This window comes from Apis cerana, linkage group LG15, assembly GCF_029169275.1.
Source record: "Apis cerana isolate GH-2021 linkage group LG15, AcerK_1.0, whole genome shotgun sequence".
NCBI lineage: Eukaryota > Metazoa > Arthropoda > Insecta > Hymenoptera > Apidae > Apis > Apis cerana.
The window spans coordinates 8242931-8268829 of NC_083866.1; the positions used below are offsets into that span (position 1 = coordinate 8242931).

The window sequence follows — 25899 nt, forward strand, 5'->3', positions numbered from 1 at the left end:
AGGATTTGAAAGAGAATGTAAAAATTTTTATTACCGTAATTAAGCAAGTTAAGTAATTGCACGATGGTAGTTTCTTCGAAGAAAGTACATATAAGATCTTAAAATTAATCTTAAATTGAAAAACTTTTTTTTTTTATAAAATAAATTTTATATTTCGTAAAATATCACGGATGAATTTTGTTAATTTTATTTGGCGATCGTTGAATTATGCGAAGAAACGGAATGCAAATGAAAACGATTTATTACGTTCAACGTAACAAACGAACGTGCGCCATTTCATAGGAAAATCATCGCGTTTCACTGTCGTCACATGGTGCAGAATATTAACCAAGCCGATGAATAATCATATATACGGTCGATGTATACACACGTACGCATGCTTTTGCTCGGAGTTGGTAATTACCAACTGTCACGCTACACCTGTTGGCAGTGATTATTATTTCAACGACAAACTGAAATGGGGAATTCGAAGGAATTTATGCGTTCACCTGATCCATTCGTAAAGCATTTCATTTGATCCGAATAAAATAAACTTTGCATTATTGAATCTTCAAAAAGTTTAGTTTACTTAAAAAGTAATTAAGTAATAACGAGTTACGGCGAGTGACCTCAAAAAGATATCAAAATTCCAAGAATACAGCAGTTTTTGATAACCGAGCAATTTTTAATAAGCAGTTTTCAATCCAGTTAATGTTTCGTAAAGTCAGTTCTATTTTTTTTCGCAAGTCAGCGATAAACAATATTCGAATGTTCGATGATAAATAACTTCGTGTGTCTGATTATTATGACAAATTAGAATTTCATGTAACTATGCGATTATTATTATAAGTTAAAAAGATTCTGAAACTAAATTATTTCTTATCTTTAAAAATAAATAAAATGAATATTTTCTTTGCACGATTTATCTATGATATATTTGGAATGAGGAAGGAATACCTTCGAGAAACCACTCTACAAACTCTCAAGAGTCGGAGATTTAAATTTAAACCCATTGGTTATCGAGAATACCGACGTATGCTTGTAATTTAACGAATTATCTCTCGAACCACCTGTACCTAATTCTGTTCTCACAACGTTGCCAGACAACGTTGCACTCTGCAAAATGTGCGGATAAAGCGGATGTAATCGTGCTAAAAGCGTACGCAGCTAAATTTCAGTCACTCGATGCGACAACGGTACACATAAACTAGTCGAGTGTCGTCCATCCAACTACAAGAAAGTTGACAAAATTTTTTAAATGCGATTATTTTAATCTTTTCTAGCGTTCTCCTTCATTTTTATATTTATAAATTATTGCGCAATGAAATATACGTAAGAAATGAAACGATGTATAAAAATGAAAAGATAAATGCAAGTGTGTGTTTATTGTTCGCTATTGGAAAGAAGTCTCGCAGAACGGCAACAGAGGAGAAGTCATTCGCTAGGACCTATCCCCACCTTAGACGCTTTGTTGACAATCCTGACCACATTCTACACAGATCACCTAAGATTAGAAACTAAAATATTTTCGGAACTGTCTATAATATGTCTAGCTTATTCGTATACGTACAATTATTATTTTAATTAATACAAATACAAAATTACATTTATAAATTAAACTATCGTTACAAATCGTAATTAGTTTATTATGAGAAATAAAAAATTTTTTATATCATATTGATACGTTTTTTTCTACCAATACAATGAACAATACATCGCATGTGAATAGTTTTCAAGAGGATTAAAAAGATCGATTAAAAGAACGATTAATTGAAATTCTTCTTCAATTTCAAATTAGTAACTAGATCAAAGCTAGAGTAAAACGGGATAATAACGCTGCCAGAAAATATTCCCCACTACTTGCTAAGAAAACGTGCAGACAATTCGAATAATCGGTCTGTGCTATTTTAGTCAGTTAACTATTTTAGTGCGTGCATGTTTGATCGAGTGAAAAACCGGCGGTATAAAAATCCCCGTCCGTAAATAAAGGTAAGTTTACGCGTGTTTCAATGCGGATTGCAAATCCATTTCGATTCGATTAGGGTTAATCCAATACCCCAGGTGTCGGCCATTATAATATTTTATCCCTATCGTTGCATAAACTCTTGCGTATACATTTTAAAGTTTCGCCTTTTCACAAGTTTCATTCGTATACTCGTTGTCGCGCATGAACGTAAGACGCGATGCGGTTCTACCTTTTTCGCCGTGCTCGGGGCCTTCTTTTTACGCGAAATTCCAACGAAATTTCCATTTTTATTTTCCACCATCGCGTCTTATCCCTTTACGAGAAGTCACGAACCGCCCGGCTCCTTTTTTCTCTCTCTCTCTCTTTCTCTTTTCCTCTTCCTTCTTCTGCTTTTTCTTCTTCTTTTTTTTCACCATGATCGACTCTCGCCGAGTAGGAATTGCGCAACCACCGAGATCGGGAGTCACCATCTCGATGGTGAAATTCTATTTCGAACAGTGTCCACGATACTTTGCAATTGAAAGATATGTTAATTTCCGATATTAACATCCGATTATACTGGAAAAGGGAGATGGTTAATCGCGCTCGACAAGAACAACAACAACCGCAGTTTCCAGTAAGACACAGTAGAAAGAAAATGTAAATGCTATAGAATCGCGAAGGGAAAGTAAATCAAACGTAAATTACGACCTTATATTTTTCTTAATTATCGTTTAACTTTCATATACATATATATCCTTTGAAAGTGTAATTTAAACAAGTCAAGTTCTATCCGCTATAATCGCTGTAAAATATAATTCGAAGGTTACGAATGATATTTCCTCCATTTTGAATCTTAAAAGTTGCAGATAGAAACGGAAGGGACAATTACGCGAATCGTATGTTCGTACATATGTGGCAAAAAATATTGGAAGTATTCTCGATCGAATCGCCGATGGAAAAAAAAAATGATTCTCTCGAGATTATTATTACACCGTGGAACGGAACGGGTGCAGCGCGTTACAACGAAGATTGCTCGAGGATGATTAAGATCCTCCTTAAACGCACGCCTTCGTAAAGTGGGGTGTAACAGTGCAAGCGAAATAACAGGGGAGGCGAGACGAGGAGGGGAGTCAGCGCTGTCGAGCTGCGGCTTTATAAAGATTCAATTTTCCGTTCGCTTAACTTCCGGTATCATAAAACATTCCGGCGTCGAAATGATGAGGCCCGAGACGTGCTCTATTTTAATGCACAACGTTCGCTTACACGTGACTCTACATTCCGCCTCGAACACGATTCGCAATTTATTCGATTTTTCGTGAGAGAAATACGCTCGCGATTAAATAAACTACAAACGAGGATATTAACGGTATGATCGGGATACTTAAAAAGCATTTTCTCGCGTTTACGACGGGCGTCGTTGCAACGCGTGATCGAGCAACGATTTTTCAAAATTATCACTTTCGAGAAGCTACACTATCGCGATTCCTTCTCTTTTATTTCTCGCTGCAACACTGTGCAATTTAAAAGTTTTTAATTTTATTGGAAATAAGAAGTGATTGGAAGGAAGAGAAAATATTTCCTAGCGAAATGCTATTCTTTTCATGATTATCGTTTTCGAAAAGTTGCTTTTTATTCTGTTTGTATATCTTTCGAAGAAGTTTCGCGATTTAATTTCATTCTTTTGAAGAATAAAAATTCGTCGAATTAGAAAAGTTAGAATATCACGTATGCAATGGAAGAGAGTTTTCATTTTAAACTTTATCTAAGAAACAAAATTCGATCTAAATCCAGTATAAAAATTTAGTTAACTTTGTACATAAATCTCTTCCACGAAGAGAAATCACAAAATCCTTATTATCGTTCGCAACATAACCTCTTCGTTGTCGTCTTCACTTTATCATCGATGCACATCGCCATACGATACACTTACACTCTGAACATTCTCCGACGAAATGATTTATCTTCCTGTCTCAACCCTCCTATTTAAAATGCAAAACACTTGACGAAATAAAAATTACCAATAATACCGTAATTGGTACGTAAGCGACGTCACAGGTGGAAGACGAGAATTCCAGCAGCTTCCTTGTTCGTCGAGCGGTGGCGACACAGTTGTCACTTACGATAAATCCAAGAAATCTCTTCTACGTTTATGCGGTTATATATCAGCCGCGCCTATTTCTACTGTCTGCTATTTACTTTCGCTTCGAGATTTACTTATACTCAACTTCGCGTATTTCACCTGGACTCGAACGAAATTACGTGTACGCAAGAATACTTTTTTTCAAAAGAGATCTTGCAAGAATTGGATCGGCTATGAGGCAAAATGGCAAGTTTATGGGAAACGAGGTTTAGATCGGAAAGCGAAAGCTCGTTGGAAGTATGGATCGAATCGATATTCATCTTTCGAAGAATTTTTTCAATTAAGTTATAACGAGAAGAATAATTTTTTCGCATCAAAATATTTTTTAAAATTATTAGATTTAACACCAGATCAAAATGATTCGAATATTTTTTTCTTTTTTACGATTATTGAAAACAGGAAAATGTTTCTCGTAAAATTAATATCGTGATTTAAATAGGAATCTAACGACATAACTGTCTTACACATAAAGTATATAGATATTCCGGTATTAAAATATGAAGATCCTCGTATATGCACCTGTCCACGACGGGTCCAATCGCCGTACACGACAATCCGCTTCGCAATAAGCGTTTGCAAAGAATCGCGCGCGTCATTAAGGCAAAAGGGAAGAAAGGAAAGCTTGAAGAAACATTTTCATCGAAGAGACAAGCGACTCGCATCTTCGTTCATCGGAAGAATAAGTCATGCTCATTGTTCTCAACCCATGAACAACGATATCCTCGTGCCTATCGTGTAATCTCGTTTGCCGTCCATCCACCTTTCCTCTACGTGTATATATATATATACAATATACATCCCTCGATCGCAGAAATAATGGCATTGTCCGTGCGCGAGAAAACTGTAATAGCGCTGTTGTTGCGGTGCACGCATGCGCAACGACTGTCCCGCGTAATCGGTGCGCGACACCTACACGAATCGAGAACAGGAAGAGGTCGCCAAGATCGCCTCGCGTCTGAAACAGTCATTGTCAAATTTACAATTTACTCGTCCCGGAAATAATCGTCGTAAATCAATCTCTTTTCGTTCTCGAGCCGATATTTGAGCTGATCCTGTTCGAGATTCGAGGATTGGTACCATTTGAACGACCACGATCAGATGGATGAAAATTAATCAATTCTTACAAATTGAAAGTGATTTTAAACTCGTCTTTTTTATAGATCGAATTTGTTTCTCTCTAATTCCTGTCTCGTTTTGTCCGCGTCGTTATGACGCAATTACTGTGCCGAGAATCGTGCGCGAACGTGAAAATATATTCTCGTATATAACCGAATCGAATGGCTGAAAGTGAGGAGAGCCAATTAATTCGTAAGTACGTTTCCTCACAGGCGGAGAGACGAGTTTTTGATCATCCGTTGGATGATGAGTTACATAAATCACACGGGTGAGATTCGTTGAGTTGTGATTACAAATCGGATCCTCTCCGTGTATCGAAGCAATTAAAACACGTGGATCGTAAACACGGAGAAATCTACTTGACGAATCACATCTTTGCGAAACATTTTATCGAAGTAAACGCTAGTTAGTTACTTTTGCAAAATTATGAAAAAAAGGAATATTGGCTAAAAAATCGATTTGAAAAAATAAAAGCTTCGAGAAATAAATTTCATTCTCAACACAACTCGACTCAAATTTCAAATATTTTCTTAACATTTTCCTTTCATCTTTCAATAAATGTTTCGCGTGATTTAAAAAATGTTAGAAGAACCATTAATCGATCGAAAGCTCGTTCCGTTCCGGGTTTCCCGCCAATTCGATGTTACGTCTAATCAGCACTACCCAGGCTTTAATGAAACGCTTATTAAATAAACTTTCCCCGCGCAGATTAATTTAACAGATTGATCATTCCACGCGAAATACAAGTAGGAGAGGCGTGCAATTAAACACTGTACACGACTGTGCCGACGCACCAGCAATTTCCACGAGACGCAGTTTCCTGCAAATCAATAGGTTTATCGATTGAGACACGACGCCGAACGGTTACAGTTTCGCGAACACGATCGATCTTCGATGGTCCTGTTACGCGCTATCCCTCGTGGTTTCTGCAACCTGCGGGCATCGTGTAAATTTATTTGGAAGTGCGAACAATGCTTCTTCTGTATTTGAACGCGCAAATATTCGAAGGAGAATATCGGATTTGTCGGATCCCTTTCGCCGCGGGATGGAACGAGGCGCTGCTAAAAGTGTAGACGCGCGAGCAAAATAATTTTCATTATACGCAACAATGTAATATTTTCCACGAACGTATTTAATTAAAATCAATATTTTTACATTGCGCAATAGTGATTATAATATGGTAATGTAATATCGAGTAATAACTTTTTAAAGGATTTTGTGACGAAATAGTTCGAAAAGATTCGAATACACGGATCCAAGATGAATTTCGAAAAAACTTGAGATTGCACTTGGCGTTTCATCACCATATTTAACAATTAACGAGTCGGAAGATTAAAATTAATTCGCTCTCGACGGTCTTATCCCACAATTCTTAATTATCCCACAATTTCCCAAGTACAATTTTATCGAGTCGTTGTAAAAATATGTCGAGACACGATGAACATCCTCGCGATTATCATATAAGTCATTAAAACTCAAGATTCTTAATTAAATTAATAACAACGTAACTTTATTAACAATCGACCTATAAAATCAGCATTTCGTAAGAATGCAACGAGAATTCAATAAGATGTACAAAGAAGCGTTCTCGAAGGAGAATTATACGCTCCTCCGGATTGGATCGGTATGTCGCAGATGGTATACGGATAAAAGGCCCCGTACGATTTAATTTTGCATTTAGGGGCACGCATTCTTCTCCTCAGAGTGCAATTTCAATTAAAGAGTGCCGTGGGACGAGAGGAATGGCGAAATCACGTACGGCGGTCGCATTAAGAAGAATCTGGATCGAGAGTGAAATTCAAGATTTAGACAGATCGATTCACTGGGTCGATGGATAATAATCACCGTTTCAACAATTCCAATTTTTATCTTCTTTTTCTTTAACGCTGAATTAGGTCGATATTAATGCAAAATTATACGCGGAACATCGAACACGGGTTCCACGTAATGGAAAAATGAGCTTAACGAGCGAAACCGAGGAAAGAGAAAGGAATTCGTATTCTTTGAGAGCGCAGAAATTTTCCGAAACGCGAGACCGCTCAAGTCTATCTTTGAATATTATATAACGAAATCACACGGTGAAACAAAACCAGTCTCGTGCGTTCGTTAGACGAGTAATAGCGATCATTCACTTCTTCACTTTTTACTCTCGATTTTTTTTTGTAATTATCGAGGAAGAACAATAACAAATTTTCTATTATTCTAATCGATATCTATCAGGATCGAGAAAATAGACCCAACACTCTCGCGTGACACGATTCCGTATGCTGTATGCACGATCGAGCCGTTAAACTTTTGCTCGATCCTGCACGCATTTCGACCCGTATCGAGATCCCAGAATGAGTCAGAAATCTGTAAAGTATCCGATGCACGGCAATACCCGGCTACTTGACATTTATCACGAGTCGCAGCCAAGGAATTCGCGTTCACCTCTCCCTCCTCTATTGACATCATCGGCAATAAAACTTCCAACTTCGCTTCACGGAGTACCACTTACGGATACGCCGAAAGGTGATCGCATCCTTCGAGCGATTCGGTCGACGAACGAAGATGGCGCGGAAGAAAGATATTTTTCCCTGCCGGCTCGTGCCCGCCAGTATATCCGTCGAGCCTCGACACCTATCGTTAAGATAAACTCGGCACACGTCTGCACACGCGACCGTTAAAAACCAGCGCCGATTATTCAGTTTTTTAATCGTATATAAAGCGGCTATATTGTACTCGTATCTTGGAAAATGGGTGTAGTTAATTACAGGCGTCGTTCTAATTAAACGAATGCAAAGGATGTTTCACTTGTTAAGCTTTGAGAACTTTGTAGGGAAAGATCTGACAAGTTGAACGAAATATTTCTTACTATAAATCTTACGCAACGAATAATTCGTCGAGTGAAACGAGTTTAAAAACGTTTTTCTTTTTTGGAAAAATGTAACAATTTATCGATCTTTTACCGTTCTCTGGAGAGTTAGATTCAATAGCTTGAAACAGTTTTGTACAAAATAGGAGCGATCTGTAATTAACCGTGTGCGGTAGATCGACTCTCGAAAAGACAAATAATGCCGTCGAATGTTGAGAAAAAGAATTCCCGTTGAAAGGATAATGGGCATATGTGGTGCAATGTGGATCGAAAGGGGAAACGAATCGAACTGTCATTCGCACAATTCAAATCGATCTTTACGTCAATTTTTCTCTTGCAAGGGGAAAATCAATCGAAATTGATAACACGCCGTACAGTGAATTCGAACGAATCGTATGACAAATAAACAGGGGACGAAGATTGATCGATTAATCGGCCAAGCCGCGTCTGCCATTGGAACTTATACGGCGTTGATTTTTTCAACGTTAAATGGAAACGCACGGTGACGAGACAGTGAATGGTTCGAAGTACTATTACCTGCTGCAGAAAATGGAGGTGACAAGAGTCAGGGACATCATCTCGAAGGAAACGCAGTGACAAGGAGGCTCTCCATTTTCTTCCTTTTTTTCGAATAATCCCAACGTACGAGGAAATACAAGTCCACGCGGAAGTTGTTATCCATAATTGTGCAATTCTCTTACGCGGAAATCAATTAGGATACAAATTATAAAATTAATTGACATTTGTCAAAGGAGATTATTAAGAGATGTGTTCGAGATGTGAAAAAATTATTAGGTTATTCGGAAAGTAATTTCATTTTTTCACACTAGTGTCGCTAGTCGAACGTTTTATTCAGCCAACTTCATTCCAAACCATGTAGTTACTATATATTTTCAGAGTTGGCATTTCATGGTTTATTTCTATAAGAAAAATTCGTTCAATTCCGTGTCGGTTGTGTTTCTCGCGTGTGACGTGTAAAGTTGCAAGATCATTTTCGATATATTTTACTTTTTTATTACCGAAAAGGTGAGAATATTGTTCAGACAAGAAAAAAGTTACGCGAAGTGTATGGAGAAGGTGTATTAACGGTACACCGGTGTCAAAACTGGTTTTCAAAATTTCGTTCCGATAATTTCAACATGTACCGATTGAACCAAATGAATAACACGACTGGAGAAATTGCTACGAGATCGAATTTGTCGGATTCCACTGTTCGCGATCTCGTGAAACGACTTGTTTGTTTCATTGTTACAAAAAAACGAAATTACTTTTCGAATAACCCAATATATATATCTTTGCGTCATTTTTAATAAAAATTGTTGAGAGAAGAGCGAACGAGACGCCTCGAAAAAGGTGATTGATCGAGCACTTGGTGTCGGAGTTTTTCGCAAAGGAATTTCGACTCGGCTACCATTTGCCTGCTACTTCACGCATCTTTGCCCTCGGCCTCCTCTCTTTCTCCACGCCCAGTCTGTGGATCTACCTATATCTCCCTTCTCCCCCTTATCCTTGGTCCTGTCGCGGTGCACCTGGCTACCTGCTCTACGACCCGTGGCTCAGTGGGCACGGTCAGTAACCGTGCAGCAGCCACGCTTTTAAAAGTGGCGCTCCTTTAAAAAAGAGAAATAAATTGGTGACTCGATCTGGAAAACATTCCGCGTGAACAGGAACGGGTTCCTCCCCGTGTATATTTTTCGATTCGCCATGCCTGTTTTCTCTGTGATCGGCTCGCAGAACAGATCAGACACCGCTGCTTGCTCTTCATTCAAACTTTGATTCTTCGTCTCCTTTAATTAAACGAATTTTTCCCCTTCTGTTCGCTCGAAGATGAAGGACAGAGGGGAAGAAAATCGTTTATTTCGAATTCGAAACGGGTTAATTAAATTCGATGAAGTTGATGGAACAAGCAGAGGACAAATTCAGGATGCGTACGCGACAGAAGGAAGAGTATGATCCCTTTCTCGATTGTAAATTTACGACGACGATGATTGACGAGCATACCGGTCGTGCGTGGCACTATAATCGCGAGCATAAGAGCGAAACCGTTGGAACGTATTTACAACGCGTTTTCCTCTGTACGTTTAAATGGAACTGGGAAAAAGAAGAAAAAGAAGAAACGCGCGAAAAAAACGAAACAGAAGAAGAATAGAGTCTCTCCTCTCTCTTCCCCTTCCACCACGCGCAGTTTTGCATTAATGTATTCCACGTCACGACTTTTCCTTTGCGCGTTGAAGAAAAAAAATTTCTTTCCTCCAAAGTGAAAAGGCTGGCATTAATTTCAAAGTCGAAGCCGAATTTTTCGAACGTCGTCACGTTTCATCAACAATGAAAACATAAGGAAGAATGCATCCCCGGTTCGTTGTGTTTGGTATGCAACGTTCGCGCGTTTTTCACGCATAACCTCCTCTAATTTGAACAAATTTAGAAATCGTCGAACGAATAATAATTAGAAAACAGAAGACGCCTGTCTTCTTTTTTTTTTTTATATTTACCTCTTCTATCGTTTCCATCGAGGATTCAGAATCGATTGTATTCCTGGTAATTTATAATCGACGCTAGGTCAATTTAATTACCGGGGAGAAAGAAAAAGAAAAAAAATTAATCGAATAACACGTATCTCGACGATGTACCGACTCGCATAGCGAAGCGGAACGCCTCTACTCTCTTCGAGCAGTGTTCAGATACCGCGAGTCCGGTAAATCAAACCGTTGGACGGGGATTCGTTCTGATTAATTGAGCGCAGATAAACAGAAATCCTCCCCGACTGCATATATCATGCCACGCGAGCCACGTTTGCCCGTTATTATCATCCGCAAATACAATTCTAACGTATCTCCGTTCTATCGCGGGGAAAAAGTGAGAGAATATCGAGAGGAGTTCGAAAGGAGGAATTGAGAGAAAGCGAAAAGCGCGAGTGACAAAAGAACTTTTTCTCTCCTTTGCCAATCTTGTGTATCGCTCTGAAATATCAGAGATATCGGAGAGGATTAGTGTAACGATTTTCCAGTTGCGAAAAAAAGAAAAGTTTCCTTTTCTTCTTGCAAACAAATAGAAAATGTTTCGCGCGGTCGAATCTCGAAAGGATCGACAATGGAAAGGGATCGAGTTTAAGGAATCGTGGTAATTTCCCGCGGGAAAGGGATCGTGTATCGGCTTTCAAATATCATCTCTCTGCCAGAATTTATTATATATACATCGGATCCGCTTAGAAAGAACAATCGACGAAATTTCCTTCGCGAGAAACTCCAAACGGTATTTCGAAGAAAGAAAGAATCTTCTCGTAAATTTTTGGCGGACGAGTGCGAAACCGCGTGCACGCGTTTCGACGCGTGGAAGGAAGCGGGTTATACACGAACGAATGTACAGTTATACACGAATCCAAGGAAGAGGAGGTATCGAGAGAGAGAGAGAGAGAGGAAGGAAAGGGACGCGGTATCCGAAAGGAGGCCACGAGCGAGCCGGCCGTCACCGTTATATCGGCGCCCACGGCGAAGCCACCTCTCGAGTTCACCTCGATTTACGACTAGTTTGCTCGGCCACGTGTGCGAGTCTCCACGTTACGTTTTTGACCTCTGCGCCCACCTGCTCGCCCTTAACGCAGGTGGCGAGGGCAACAGGTTCCGAACAGATTAGGACCCCCGTTAATTGCCCTGCTGCCACCGAAGACGAATGTCGGTGATGTTACGTGATGTCGATCTTCCAACCTTTCGATTCCCCTCTCTGATCGCAAATCTCGTCGAGTGTAAAAGTTAATATCGGTCAGTTTTTCGAAAAAATAATTTTCTTGCAAACTGATATATTGTCTATATATATATATGTATATGTTGAGTTATTTGATTTTGTGGAGAAATTTTTATCTTGATACGCTAAGTATAGAGAATAAGAATTACGAATATCGAGAACGTTCCCTTAATTCGAATAATTAAAATTGAAAAGAGGCAAATTACGTAATTATACGGTTTCCGTTAAATTGGAGCAAAGAGAAATTAATTCAACAACAAAGACGGATTGTATATCTCCTGTGGGTGCACAATGTTCAATTTTTACGTCCAATTTAACGCGTATCTTTTTCGACGATATCTCGCCTCATTGTCTCTCCGCTGTTAATTAACGCTGATGAGAAGGTGACTCGCGATTCTAAATCTTGCCAGTTAAATCGCAACAGGTGAACGCTGTGAAGTTAGGTGCGCAAAGTTTCGAGTGAATTAAATTCGATCGATAACGTCGATTTGCTCGCATGTTACGTATAGAATTCCCTTTCTCGAGGGAACTCGGTTGGTAATTACATTTCTCTGAAATATAAAAAAGAAAAAATCAAGTGGCAAGACTCGTTTTTTCGTAATAATAATAATGATACGCATGCTGGGAAATATTATGCAAGAGATGAGAGACCATCGACGTGTGAAATCGTCAACCGACGAAACGAGGGCAAAATAAATTTTGAAAAGTTTAACTTGGCAAATAATCTGGAGATTTAGATCAATTTGGCAGAGAGTTTGGCTCTTTGTCACAGGTGTGCGTATAACGATTCATTTTCAAGAAAGCAAGGAAAGGAATCGTGGAAGGGACGAGAAAATTTACATAAGTAGCGTTTATATCTGCGTTTGCATCCTGATCCCAGATACAACTGTTGATGCCTAGTTGGTTAAGAAGCAGGAAGAAGGGTGTTTATCTTGGTGGTGCATCTAAGGTTTAGCGATTGCTGTCGCACGTTTTCGCCAACACGCGAAAACAATCCGTGGGAAAAAAGCCATGTACCTACCGAGTTAATTTAATCTCTATGAGAATTTTCGCTCTTTTGTTAAAGTCACACACGTGTATATATATATATGCTCTACCGTTAACAAGAATTTCGCCAGCCTTTATGGATCTTTATCTTCCTCTTAGTGTAAACCGTTTCTGTAACTGAAATTATTTATCAATTTCGAGTCACGTAATTTATCACATTTTTAATACTCTTTCCTACTTTATATTATACAAAGATTTAATTGTTAAATTAAATAATTCAATCGAAAACTTTTCTCCCAAGAAAATCACGTCGTTTCTTTTCTTCTTCCTTTTTCTAATAAAATAAACCGTTGAATCAATTCAGTTATCTCAAACAGATTCGTTTAACCACAAAAGATCGCACGGATGAAAAAAATTCTAATTTTCGTTTATTTTTATTTCTCTCTCCCTCTCTCTCTCTCTCTCTCTATGATTTATGACAGCAATCAACACGCGAAGAAATAATCTCTTTTAACGCTTCTGTTTTTTTAACGCGTCTCTTTATATACCGCATATATCGCGTTATTATTCAATTTTCCAACCTCTCTGCTCGAGAGGCGGCGATCGTGTTCGAGTCACAGCGCTGAATGTCGGCGCAAAACTTTCACGTTACCTAATTACGAGAGACAGGTGTACGGGGAGACGTCGTGACATTTGACGATTGGAACGGCTCGGTTTCCGAATTTACATTCACCGTATAATATACATCACCGTATTTACACGCTCGATAACGGGCTGTTGCGTAATAATTCGTAACGAAACGTAAAAAAAAAAAACAAAACAAAAAAAAAACACCGGTGGAACCGGTGCGCGTAGCTTTCGCTTTCTCCGCTAGGAGAAACATAACCTCCTTCCTTCCTTCTTCGTTACATCGCGCGCACGACGTCCATTTTTTAACGCTCGATTTTTTGGAAGAGAAAAAGAAAGAAAGAAAAATTCGTCTCGCTCCGGCGTGGAGAGGAGCGAGAAAACATTTGAAAACAACGAAGCTTGTGTCGGATCACCCGGTATACGAAGAGAAGGGGGGCCGTCAATGAAAGTTTGAAGCCAGCCACCAGTCACCCAGTATATGTCGCGCGGAGGAAGTCCAGTAACAAGAAGAACCGGTCGACTAGTACAGTAACCATTTCGTATCCGTCATTTTTCCCGGCCCGGTACCTGCTCTAACCTCGCTTCTGTGCTCCTTTATCCGTCCATCCTCTTCCTACCGCTTCAACTTCCAGTTTACGCTTACGGAAGAATTCTCTCTCTCTCTCGCTCGCTCGCTCTGAAAGAGGACAACGATAAAAGTTGGCCTCGCACAACGACGCACGATTTCGAGGCTGTTCGATAATTCGAGGAGAGAAAAAGCGCGTACGATTGTACGTACACGCGAGTCCATTTAGATGGACCTCTGGCAACGAGGAGAGGAGTTCTGAAACCTACAGCAAAGTGGATAGGCAGGTTTTCTATCAGGGGTTATCGATTCGAGAAAAACTTGTCGCTGTTGATCAACGCCTTAACCCCTTGCACTTTCGTGTTTTTGCCTCGTTTCAGTCCTATCTATCCTCTTTAAACGTTAATCGCATTATCTTTATTAGAAATCTGAATTTCTAATTTCCGATTTCTCTTAATTACGAACGAGCAAGATTTGTCAAATATTTTTGGGACAGAAAAAGACTCGACTTTTCAATTTTAATTGGGGAGTTAATTCTCTTTCGCGAAAAGAATATTTCCTTTCGAAACAAGACGAGACGTGACACATCTCTCTGGCTTTGTAACTGTGCCAGATAACGGTAAGAAAAGTAAATTGCAGAGAGGAATCACAATCGTGGATAGATACGGGTTGTCGAGATGAAGATCGCATTGACAGAAAGTTAGATCGGGATTATTATCCTCTTGCTCGTTGTTACTTCCGGCAACGTGAGGAATGGTGAATAGTCGTGTATACGCGGGAAAGCAGGTAACCACGGTGCAACAAGATAAATTACAAAAACATCGATTGAGATACAATCGGGTAAAATGACTCGCGATATTCTTGCTCTGTACTTTCTAATTATACGTACCGCGGAAGAGAGTAGTTTTTCGCGTGTTATCTGCTTGCTTCCCCTACTAGTTGTAAAAAAGTATTCCAAGTTTGCCAAAATTAATATTCCAATCTCTTTAAAACATTAAATATGCATGTATATATATATATATAAAGTATGGTAAATAAATTTTTCCAGAATTTTCGATACAATGACAGATATTATGTAAGATTAATATCTTCCATAAGATAAATATTAAAGTTTCCACTTAAATATCTTTCGATGCAGATGCAAAAAGATAAGAGATTCACTTTGAGAATTGAATGGGTCTTGAAACTCGAGATATCTCTTAATCTTTGAAGAGTGAAAAAAAAAAGGAAGGGAGAAAAAGGAAGAGTGGGTCAAAGGTGAATTAAAAAGAAAAGGAATAAAAGGGCTCTTCCACTCCAGTTTCGATCAAACTAGGCTGTGCAATTTTCCATGATGACGCCTATGGCACAAAGGAATGATGATTAAAGATGAACGTCACGATCAACGGAAGAAAGAGAGTTTACAGTTGTAATCGTAATACGTGATAATAATATTAATTTTTTTATTCGATGCGAAAGATCGTCTAGTAGGGATTGCGAAGAATTCTCTCGTGTTACATAATTATTATTACGATGCAATTAGAGTATAACCGCGTTGGTGGTGGAGACAGGAAAAGGAAACGTCGGCAAGGAAAAGATACGCAGCCCTAAAGGTATCATTTGCATTTGCTTCTAGAGCTAGGTTTTGCACCGATCTGCACGCATGACTAACCGAACAAGTCGTCAGGGCACGTGTATAGTGATGAATAACTTCGTAATATTGATAAAAATTGATCAAATATAACATCGATGTCGATGAATTTTTTAATAATCTAACTTTTAGTAATTAAAAAGAAAAATCAGAAGGAGGCTGAATGATAATAATATGATTAAAAAGTGTTAAAGAAACGTTCAGTTACAAATAAATTAGCGAATAAACTGACAAAAGAAATAGCTAATTTTATATAATTTTATAATTTATAGTTATAACTGTATATACATTATATTAACACTTTAGTCTGTATTCAATGGCGAGTTTCCAAGATTAAAATAAAGATTATTGCAACAAGAAATGCAACATGGTATTAATCATAAACCAAAAACATTATTGTAAAATACATTATAAAAATAATGACATAAATTTTTATCTAAAAGAAGAGCAGAGTGTGATTTTAAAATTTAGAATAATACAAAATTAATCTTTATATCTTATGGAAAATATATATGTAGATATTATATTTACTTATCTCTTAGAAATATTCGCTAAAGTTAAGCTGAAATGTTGTATGATGTATGATTCGACGCACGTACATTTTTCGATTCCATATACAAATAAATATTTTGTCTGTTCTGAATTCGATTCATAGTTGATGAAATGTACAATACTTTTATATAATTATAATTAAACGATGCATGGCAAAAATTGGTTATATTTACTATAATCATTAAATCAAATCTTGAACGCGTTGAAAAATACTTTGATAAATACATATCGTTAGTTTATTCTCTTTTAAAAACAATATAACGATCAATTTCAATATTATTCGATGAACCTGTTGGATCTTTTTCAACTTTTCATTAACATTAAAATCTCATGAATTTCATTCCTCGTACGTAAAATCCTATTGATAGTTACCACTTCGACAATAATGATTTTAATAGGTTATAATGAATAATTCATAATTATCACAAATTGCTAAGAAATTAAGAAAATACGAAAAATTATTGAATTGTAAAAATCTTAAAAATTTGTTTACTACATACGATTATTATAATTAAATTAGAAAAATAAATAATAAATATTTATTTTTTTTTAAATTTAAATATATATTAACAGATGCTGCTTCCCTTTCCTTATAATCGAGCAAAATAATTTCGAAGAAAAAAATTATAAAATATTTAATTAGGCATTAAACTTCGATATAAAAAAATATGTAAAATATTGGCTAGTTATAGTAAATATTTCTATCGTGCAAGATTTGTCGTCAAGATTTAATTTACTCAGGCATTTTCACTTACCATGACTGCGCTAGTGTATGTTCATCCGTGTATTAAGCGTGCCGGTGTGTCATCTAATGTTATTGTCTACTGCTGTTTAACCTAAGCATGTCTACAAAGTAGCCGATAATATTAATTAGTTGCTCCAAAATTTGCTGCAATTCAAAATCACAATATTCGGTTGATGATAGTTACACAGTCAACACAGATCACCATATGTAAACACACACACGTTCTTTGCGATACGCGTGGGATCGCGCTTGTATTAGTGCGCGCACTCTCATGCACTGCTATGAAGTTCGCACAGAAAAAACTTATTCGAACGTTTTTCTGGAAATTTAAAGAAACGTGATACCTATCACTAATTTGATCGATGAATTTTTTAACGAACACTAATAAAAAGTAATTGTCAACGGTATAGGTCTCCCTATATTTTATATTTTCGTTTTCAACATTTTCGCGCCGTTTTAACAAAACTGTGAAAAGTTACGTATAAAACGAAGAGAAGTCACGGATTTTCAACCTGGCGGACACCGACTGAGCTCTCAACCGGCAGGTAGGTGAGCCATCGCCCCTCCACTGTACTCACCACCACGGCCGCTCACCATTCTCCATTCTCTTTGCCTTTGCTTTACTTGGCTCCGTCTTGTTCTTTCATTTTCGTACGATTCCTCTTGGAATCTGAACTCTTATAATTAATAAATTATTATTATATTTTTTTTAATTTTCAAATAATACATTTTTAAATTAATTTTTTATCTTAACACAGTAAAATTTTGTAAATAAAAAATAAAATAGATGTAAAATATTTTATACATTATTTACACTTTTTTTCAAAACAATTATATAGTTATACTATTTAATTAATAATAATAATAATAATAATAAATATTGAATTTATAGGATAGGTAAACAATAAATATTGAATACTTAATTGGAATTCATTTTTAAATATAATTTTATTTATATACATTAAATAATTATTGCGTATCAATAATTGCTGTTTCATCTATTTCTTCCTTCTTTGTTTCTTTATCAGTTTTTGTTGCAATATAATCTTGATAATTAATTGCAAAAGATTCATCGGAAAGTTCACTTCTAATTTGAATTCTACAAAATTTATATATTTATATATTTGTTTTTAATTATTTATATTTATATTTATATAATACTATTACTATAATATTGTTTTAAAATAACTTCATATATTAATTATTAATTTAAATGAATTTACCTTACAATGAATGATGCATCATGTTGTGGTCTCATTACTTCAATATCATTTATTAGTGCACGAAAATTTTCTTCCAAATATTTCATATTCATATCAAGCTAAAAAATTCACATTTAAAATATGATATAAAGTGTTTTTTCATTATAAATTATTCATTATAAATTTTTTATTATAAATTATAAATTTACCAAGCCAAAAGTCACGTTAATTTCACCATATTCTTTGAAAGTTTTATGAGGTATTGCAGTATATCCAATTCCATTTTTGAATTTTGTAACAAGCTTCTTCATATCGGTACCCAAAGTACCTAAAATATTTAAATTATTTATATTCAATTTAATATTATAAATAAATATTTATATTTCGTAATAAATAAACTTATTTATTTACCTATTCTTACGTTTGGAAATTTCTTTTTCAATAATCCTCTAACTAATAATAAATCGGATAAAATATTTGCATGAGCTACAATAAAGTCATAGTCTTTGAATTGAAATGATCCATTCTGCAATAATTAAATTCATAATTCTATTAAATTTTATTATAATTCAACATCTATATATATAATATTATGATTTTATAAAATGTTATACACATATATATATCAATTTATTGCTTTTATTATATTATACTTCTACTCACTTGAATTTTTTTTATTAATTCAGTACCACCAGAATAGTCAGCTCCAGCACTTTTAGCCTCTTTTTGATCTTCTAAATTCTGACTAAAAGCTAATACTGTCCTTTTATTACTACTACATTCAAATGTATGTGGTGTATCAACTATTCTTGTAAACTTTTCAACAAATCTATTCTTCTTTTCACGCTATTATAAATATTTTAAATATTATAAAATAATTTTATTAAAATAATATAATTTTAATTTAACTGTAATATTAATTATAATATTATTTCTTTTTATTTTATTACCCTCATATCTAATTCTATATATGCATTAACAATTGCATTAGGTTTATTATACATAGTTGGATGATGCGTTTCACGATGGCATTCTATAGCTTCTTGTAAAGAATAAATTGGTCGTTGATGATATTTTATTACCCAGACATTATCAACTGCTTTCCACTTCCAACTATCATCTATATTATTAAGTGGACAAATTTCTACTTTTGTCCTATCATAAAATTAACAAAATATTCAATAAATATATTCTATTAAAAAAATTGAGATTAGAAATTACTCACCGTTTTTTATATTGTTTACGTGAAACATATCCTACTTGTTCTACTACTACTTTTTTAGCTTGTTTCTTTTTGGCCAATAATCTCTTTTCTCTTGTCCCTTTTCTAGCTGCATAATCTCGAGTTTGCATAAATAAGTAAGAACATACATTATATCTAATATTGAGATTATGTGTAGTACGAAAACTATTTGTCAACCAACCTATAAATGTAAAATTAAATTTATAAAAAAATAAAAATTATTACTATATTTGTTTTTAAAAAATTCATTTCAAATTATGAATAAAATTTTATGATCTATATATATTATTATGAATAGAAATAAAAAAGAAATATATTATATTTATTAAATATAATAACATTTAACATTTAAAAAAAAAATAATTATTAAGTAAAAAAAAATAAATTAAAAATAAATTACCTGTCAACATTGGATTATTTAATATATAATATTGTATAAAACAAAATTTAAAGAGGTTAAGAAAATTAATTACCAAATGTAACGTATACTAGGGACATTATACTCTTAAATATTCGGTAATAAATAAATAAAATCTTAATGTAAATAATTTCACAGACAATGCAGTCTGTGTATATTTATTATATTTTTTATAACTATCATTTATATCATTTAAACATGTATTATATAAAATTTTATTTATTTCTTCATCAATATCAAAATATTTTTGTAACTGTTATGATACAAAATAAAATAAATCAATTTAAAAAAAGAAAAAGTATAATTTATATTAATATATATACATATATATATATTATTATAATTTTAGGAATGAAATAAAAATAAATGTAATTGACCTCAAAATCTGCATTTATGAAACAGCACTATTTAGACAATATGGCAGACGGAAGTAGACGTCATCAGTGCCAACTGCCAGCCAAATAGGCTTGCTAAAGTTGTGCTTTTTATAAGAAGAAAAGCACTTCTTCTCCATCTTTTGCAGCTTCGTATATTTTTTGTGTAGGGTACGTTAAATTAGTGGTAAAGAAACAGATTTAGTGTAATTATACCATGCGAACGCTTTTCTGACCCGCTTGCAATTTTGCATTTTGGTGGTGGTGAACGAAACATAAAACTGTTATTAGGTGAGATCTGGTAAGTCTATCGCATTTCAATTGTAATCGTCCACCGATTATATTCTAAATACCATTCTTGACTTCGATGTAATAAAGGTTATTGATTTAATGTTTTACTTTTTCTTGTAAATAACTATTTGTACATTATCGATATTTGTATTTTGTTATAATATTTTTTCTTATTATTTAAAAAAAATTATATAAAGACTATAATAAATTTAAAAGTGATTTCTATTATGTATAATTACTTAAAGATGATAATCTTGTCAACTTATCATTGTTGCAGAGTCATTCAATTAGTTAGTACACAGTGGACCTGACATTCATTTATATCTACAAATATGTTCATTTGGGATTGGTTTGCAGGAGTTTTAAATTATCTTGGTATGCATAACTTTTATTATGTTTTACATGTGTTATAATATATGTTATATAAAACATGTGTTTAAAGTGCATGTAAATTTTATGAATATAAATGATTTTGTTGTATTCTTTTTTTGAATATATAAAAAATATATTTATATTTTATATGTAAATGAATATGTATAAATTTTGTAAAATTATTTTAAATTTTTAATATTGTTTTCAGTTTGATTTTTGTTTTTAATTTTTAGGTCTTTGGAAAAAGAGTGGTAAACTCTTATTTCTTGGTTTAGATAATGCAGGCAAAACTACATTACTTCATATGCTCAAAGATGATCGACTAGCTCAACATGTGCCTACATTGCATCCAAGTAATTAATATTTAAAATAATAATTATTATATATATTTAGAGATATGTATAATAATTTTTTTTAAATTTTGTTTTAACTTTATTTATTGTTCTATAATTTAATATTTTGTTACAATGAATTATTTTCTAGTTTTATATTATATATTTAAATCATATTTTTTTTCTTTAAATATAATTTTTTTAGATTAATTATATTTACATTTAATGTATTTTATTTCATGTAATATATAATTTTATTATATATTATAATTATATATAATTATATAATGCATATATTTTTCTTCAGCTTCAGAAGAACTTTCCATTGGAAATATGAGGTTCACAACATTTGATCTTGGAGGACATCCCCAAGGTATAATTAATTGATTTGTTAAAATGTTGTCTATATTTATATTTTATAATGTTACTTTACTAAAATATAAGATACATTACAGCTCGAAGAGTTTGGAAAGATTATTTTCCTGCTGTAGATGCAATAGTATTCCTTGTTGATGCAAGTGATAGATCACGATTACCAGAATCAAAAGCTGAATTTGATGCACTTTTAACTGATGAACAACTTAGTTCATGTCCAGTTTTAGTGCTAGGTAATAAAATTGATAAACCAGGTGCAGCATCAGAAGATGAACTTAGAAATTATTTCAATCTTTATGGTCAAACAACAGGAAAAGTATGTATATAAATTATTAAATTTATGTAAAATGTATAATTACGTAAATTACATAAATTTTAGGGAAAGATTTCTCGCAGTGAAATACCTGGTCGTCCATTGGAATTATTTATGTGTTCAGTGTTGAAAAGACAAGGATATGGTGAAGGTTTCCGTTGGCTTGCTCAGTATATTGACTGAATGCATACAATAATTTAAATACTCAGATTTGTGGCAGTTTATTACATTTCCCTTTCCTCTGATTCATATTGGATGTTAGTACTGAAGTGTATTGTTATCCTTTATGTGAATTGTGCAGTAGGAAAGGAGTATTAATATATAAACTGCAATAACAGATTCAGAACAGTGCAAATAAGTAAAACAAAAACATCCGAAAAATACAATTTGACAAACGTGATAGAACTAATTTCTTTCATTTTAATACATGGAGCCTACAATCTATATAAATTGTTTTAATTCCATATAAGAAAGAGTTCTGTGAATTTCTGTCATTTGCAAATCATATTATGGAAGTACTTGATATAATAAAAATAATACACGTTTTGATAAATAAAGTAATAAACTATTTAAGAATTTTGAGTGTTTTTAAAATTATTTTTTATAACGTAAATATTCTAATTACGTTAAAAATATTTTATGGATATTTAGGAAAATTAAAACAAATTTTGGTAAATGTATTTTGATATCTTTTATTAAAAGAATAATAAATACATTTTATTTGGTATTTTTTAAATTAAAAGTAAAAATATCAATGAATTTCATACATATTATTTGCTTAATATATTTTCATTTTCTTTTTTTTTTAAATTTTTATTCTTTAAATAAAATACAAGTATAACTTGTAAAAAGATAAAAACGAATACATTTTATTATAAAACTATCAATATATTTGTAGTTACATTTTGGTAGTAAGTTTTTAAAATATTAATAAATGTCTTGTAAAATATCATAAATCGTCCGTATTATATTATATAGTTGTTTGTGTAAACTTGATTTAAAAATAGAATAACAAAAAATAAAAAACTTAAAAATAATATTTTTTTTTAATGTATTAACATAGTAATTGTAAATACTTATTAATATTTTGTTCATTATTTTTCAAATAAAGCATGTTATTTTCTATTTCATACAATTTGTACTTTTTATGCTATTTCCCTGACATTCTAATCTAATTTAATACTGTGTAATTCATTTGTTAAAAGATTAAATTGTTGATTTACATAATTATCTGTTACTTCTATTAAGTTTTTCTTCCACTTTGGTTTTTTATCTTTATCGATTAAAACAGCTCTGACACCTATGAAATTAATAATAATTAATAATAATAATAGTTAATTATTAATAAAATTATTTTTCAGAGATAATAAATATATAATAACATAAATTTGTAAGTACCTTCGCAAAAATCACTAGTTTTATTAAAAAAACTACACATTAATCTAAACTCCATCTTTAAACAATCTGCCAAATTCAACGTGCTTCCTTTTTGAATAGCACACATTGTAAACTTTAGAGCAGTAGGAGATGCTTTTAATAACATTTGCAATGTCTTTTTGGCCCATTCTGAATTATCCTCTTTTAATCTTCACCAAAATTTGCAATAAGTAAATATTTTAAAATATAATAAATTATATATACATGTCTAATTAATTAAATTATATTAAACGAATATATGTATATACCTAATTTACGTAATTATTAAAATAAAGTTATATATCATAATTATAATTATTATAGTTTACCTCTCTATAATTTCTTCTATACATGATGCAGAAAAATATTTATCTATTTTACTCATATATGGTGCTAAACAAAATTCTTGATTTAATGTTTTAGATTGATATTTATTTAAGATTTCTTTAATATCAGATTTGTCAGTCATCAATAAATCTTCTTTTAAATTTGGTAGTTTTTCGGAAGGAACAAAATGTGTTGCAATACCAGCAAGTAATACATCAATACCTAATATAATATATGAAAATTATGATTTATAATATAAAGCATTTAAAATGTATATTAATGAATTTAATAATTTTTCATACCTTGTAATCGATCTCCAGTCAATCCAAGATAAAGTCCTAATTTACCTTTTAATCTAGGTAAAAAATAACTTCCACCAACATCAGGAATTAATCCAATTGCTGTTTCTGGCATTGCAAATAATGTTTTTTCTGTAGCAATTCGATATTTACCATGAACAGATATTCCAACACCACCTCCCATAGTTATTCCATTTATTGTTGCTATATATGGTATTTTATATGTACCAATGAGGTGATTTAAGCTATATATTTAATATATGAAAAATTTAATAAATTAATTGAATAATTCTTAAATTTATATAATTCTAAAATATACTTTAAAGTTTTGAAACTTACGTATATTCTTTTTTCAAAAATGTTTCAGCAAAGACTTTATTATCATTATTTTTTATTTCAATAGCAACAGATTTTATATCACCACCTGCACAAAATGCTTTATCTCCTGCACCTTCAATTATCACTAATTTTTTAGATGATTCCCATTTTTTAAGTACTGGATATATTTTTTCAACCATTGATAAATTTAAAGCATTTAATGCTTTTGGACGATTCAATATGATAATACCTTTATTTCCAACCTTATTTAAAAAAATATATATTTATTATAATATATATAATTTATATTATTAATTTTATAATTATAGATATACGTACTTCTTTAAATAATACATCATTTTCTATATTTGTTTGTTGTGTTTCCTTGCCTGCAATTGCACTTTTATGAGGTACTGGAATTTCAAGAGGTGGTAGAGAATCTGGTTGAGGTTGAGGTTGAGGTTGAGGTTGCGGTTGAGGTAATGGTTGAGGAAGTGCAGGTTCTACTATAGGGCCTAAATTATTTTTTTAATAATTCATTTTAATTAATTTATATATCAGTATATTTATTACTAATACTTAATTCATAATCTATCTTTAAAATTATTTATTAAACACATTTATAATTTTATTAACATTAAAAATTAAAAATTTTAAAATTTTCCAAGAACCTGGTATTTCTATTATAGGAGTTCTTTGAGGATAAGGAGCAGTTGGATACGGTTCTGATGGTTCCGTTTCAGGTAATATAATAGGTTTTGGATTTTGATTAGCAAATTTTAAACCTGTATCCTTACCTCCACCTGAAGTTTGTGTTGATAAATACCTTAGAGTATTAATTGAATTACCACCCACACAATTTAATTTTAATGCACTATTTTTTATCTAATAAAAAAAAAGAATATTAATTGTGATTTTATTACAAAATTTTATATAAAAAATAATTACCATTTTGATTCTTGAATATTTATTTTATACAATTATATTAAGTATAAAATAAGAAATATTAATATAAATATAAAAATCACACGACAAACACACAAACAAATTTGGTATATTAATATAGGTTATCAAATTGTATGTTGATATTCTTATTTTTTTAATATGTATGTAATATAAAATGATAATTGTATTGATGAAATAATTACGTAATCATACGAAATCGTGATCATAATCAATCGAAATTTCATTGACGGAATTTGTTATAAATGTAAATACATTAATGGTATGTAAAATATAATTTAACTGTCAATATTTAAATATAAAAATAAAATATTACATTGAAAATATAATTAAATATTATATTAATTATAACTAAATAATGAATTAATTGTAAATATTACATTATAATAAAAATATAGTTATGTTATATTATTATTATGTTATAATAATATAATGAATATTATTTATGACGTAACAAATATTAAGGTTAAAATTAAGAAAATAAGGGAAAAAAAATACTTTTAAATATTTTATAATTAATTATTATATAATTTTAATTATAATAAAAAGATTTTTATTGTAAGCAAATTAAGTAACAAAATTTTTTATTATCATTATTTATAATTTTAATATTATCATTATTTATAATTTTAATATTATTATTATTTATAATTTTAATATTAAAATTTTAATATTATCATTATTTATAAAAACAAAACAAACATTAATTATATATATAAAACATTAATATATAGGCAAACTAAGATCATGTTTCCATGTAATATATATA

At 32.5% G+C, this 25899-nt stretch overlaps 4 protein-coding genes across 11 annotated transcripts in view; 1 reads left to right on the forward strand and 3 right to left on the reverse strand.

Annotated features, from left to right (window-relative positions):
- Positions 1-17434, reverse strand: part of LOC107997401 (cadherin-99C) — a 98612-nt gene extending 81178 nt beyond the window's left edge. Inside the window, exon 1 of the mRNA XM_017055963.3 lies at positions 16898-17434. Within this exon, the coding sequence (XP_016911452.1) occupies positions 16898-16900 (3 nt within the window). The 5' untranslated portion in view covers positions 16901-17434. The remainder of the gene's footprint in view (positions 1-16897) is intronic.
- Positions 1894-22939, forward strand: LOC107997404 (GTP-binding protein SAR1). 5 transcript variants are annotated; one of them, XM_062086042.1, is made up of 6 exons: positions 1894-1968; positions 20693-20790; positions 21021-21140; positions 21427-21492; positions 21575-21810; positions 21874-22844. In XM_062086042.1, the coding sequence occupies exons 2-6, from the start codon at positions 20748-20750 to the stop codon at positions 21988-21990; spliced, it is 582 nt and encodes a 193-aa protein (XP_061942026.1). In that variant the 5' UTR covers positions 1894-1968; positions 20693-20747; the 3' UTR covers positions 21991-22844. The 5 variants fall into 5 exon arrangements, with proteins under 5 accessions (XP_061942026.1, XP_016911468.1, XP_016911466.1 ...); XM_017055979.3 differs by lacking the exon at positions 1894-1968 and adding an exon at positions 20155-20295 and having other exon boundaries at positions 21874-22939; XM_017055977.3 differs by lacking the exon at positions 1894-1968 and adding an exon at positions 20273-20415 and having other exon boundaries at positions 21874-22939.
- On the reverse strand, positions 17817-20266 carry LOC107997403 (large ribosomal subunit protein uL1). Of its 3 annotated transcripts, none has more exons than XM_017055974.3 (8): positions 20128-20266; positions 19315-19513; positions 19040-19244; positions 18753-18935; positions 18501-18615; positions 18299-18417; positions 18111-18208; positions 17817-17986 (listed from the first exon to the last, which is right to left on the reverse strand). In XM_017055974.3, exons 2-8 carry the CDS (start codon positions 19440-19442, stop codon positions 17857-17859), a joined length of 978 nt encoding a protein of 325 aa, XP_016911463.2. In that variant the 5' UTR covers positions 19443-19513; positions 20128-20266; the 3' UTR covers positions 17817-17856. The 3 variants fall into 3 exon arrangements, with proteins under 3 accessions (XP_016911463.2, XP_016911461.2, XP_016911462.2); XM_017055972.3 differs by lacking the exon at positions 20128-20266 and adding an exon at positions 19806-19945; XM_017055973.3 differs by lacking the exon at positions 20128-20266 and adding an exon at positions 19733-19872.
- On the reverse strand, positions 22480-25804 carry LOC107997409 (3-hydroxyisobutyryl-CoA hydrolase, mitochondrial). Of its 2 annotated transcripts, none has more exons than XM_028666485.2 (8): positions 25116-25804; positions 24965-25052; positions 24507-24556; positions 24189-24430; positions 23853-24094; positions 23553-23772; positions 23206-23393; positions 22480-23107 (listed from the first exon to the last, which is right to left on the reverse strand). In XM_028666485.2, exons 1-8 carry the CDS (start codon positions 25116-25118, stop codon positions 22974-22976), a joined length of 1167 nt encoding a protein of 388 aa, XP_028522286.1. In that variant the 5' UTR covers positions 25119-25804; the 3' UTR covers positions 22480-22973. The 2 variants fall into 2 exon arrangements, with proteins under 2 accessions (XP_028522286.1, XP_016911479.1); XM_017055990.3 differs by having other exon boundaries at positions 24507-24580; positions 25116-25620.
- Between the last annotated feature and the right edge of the window lie 95 nt (positions 25805-25899).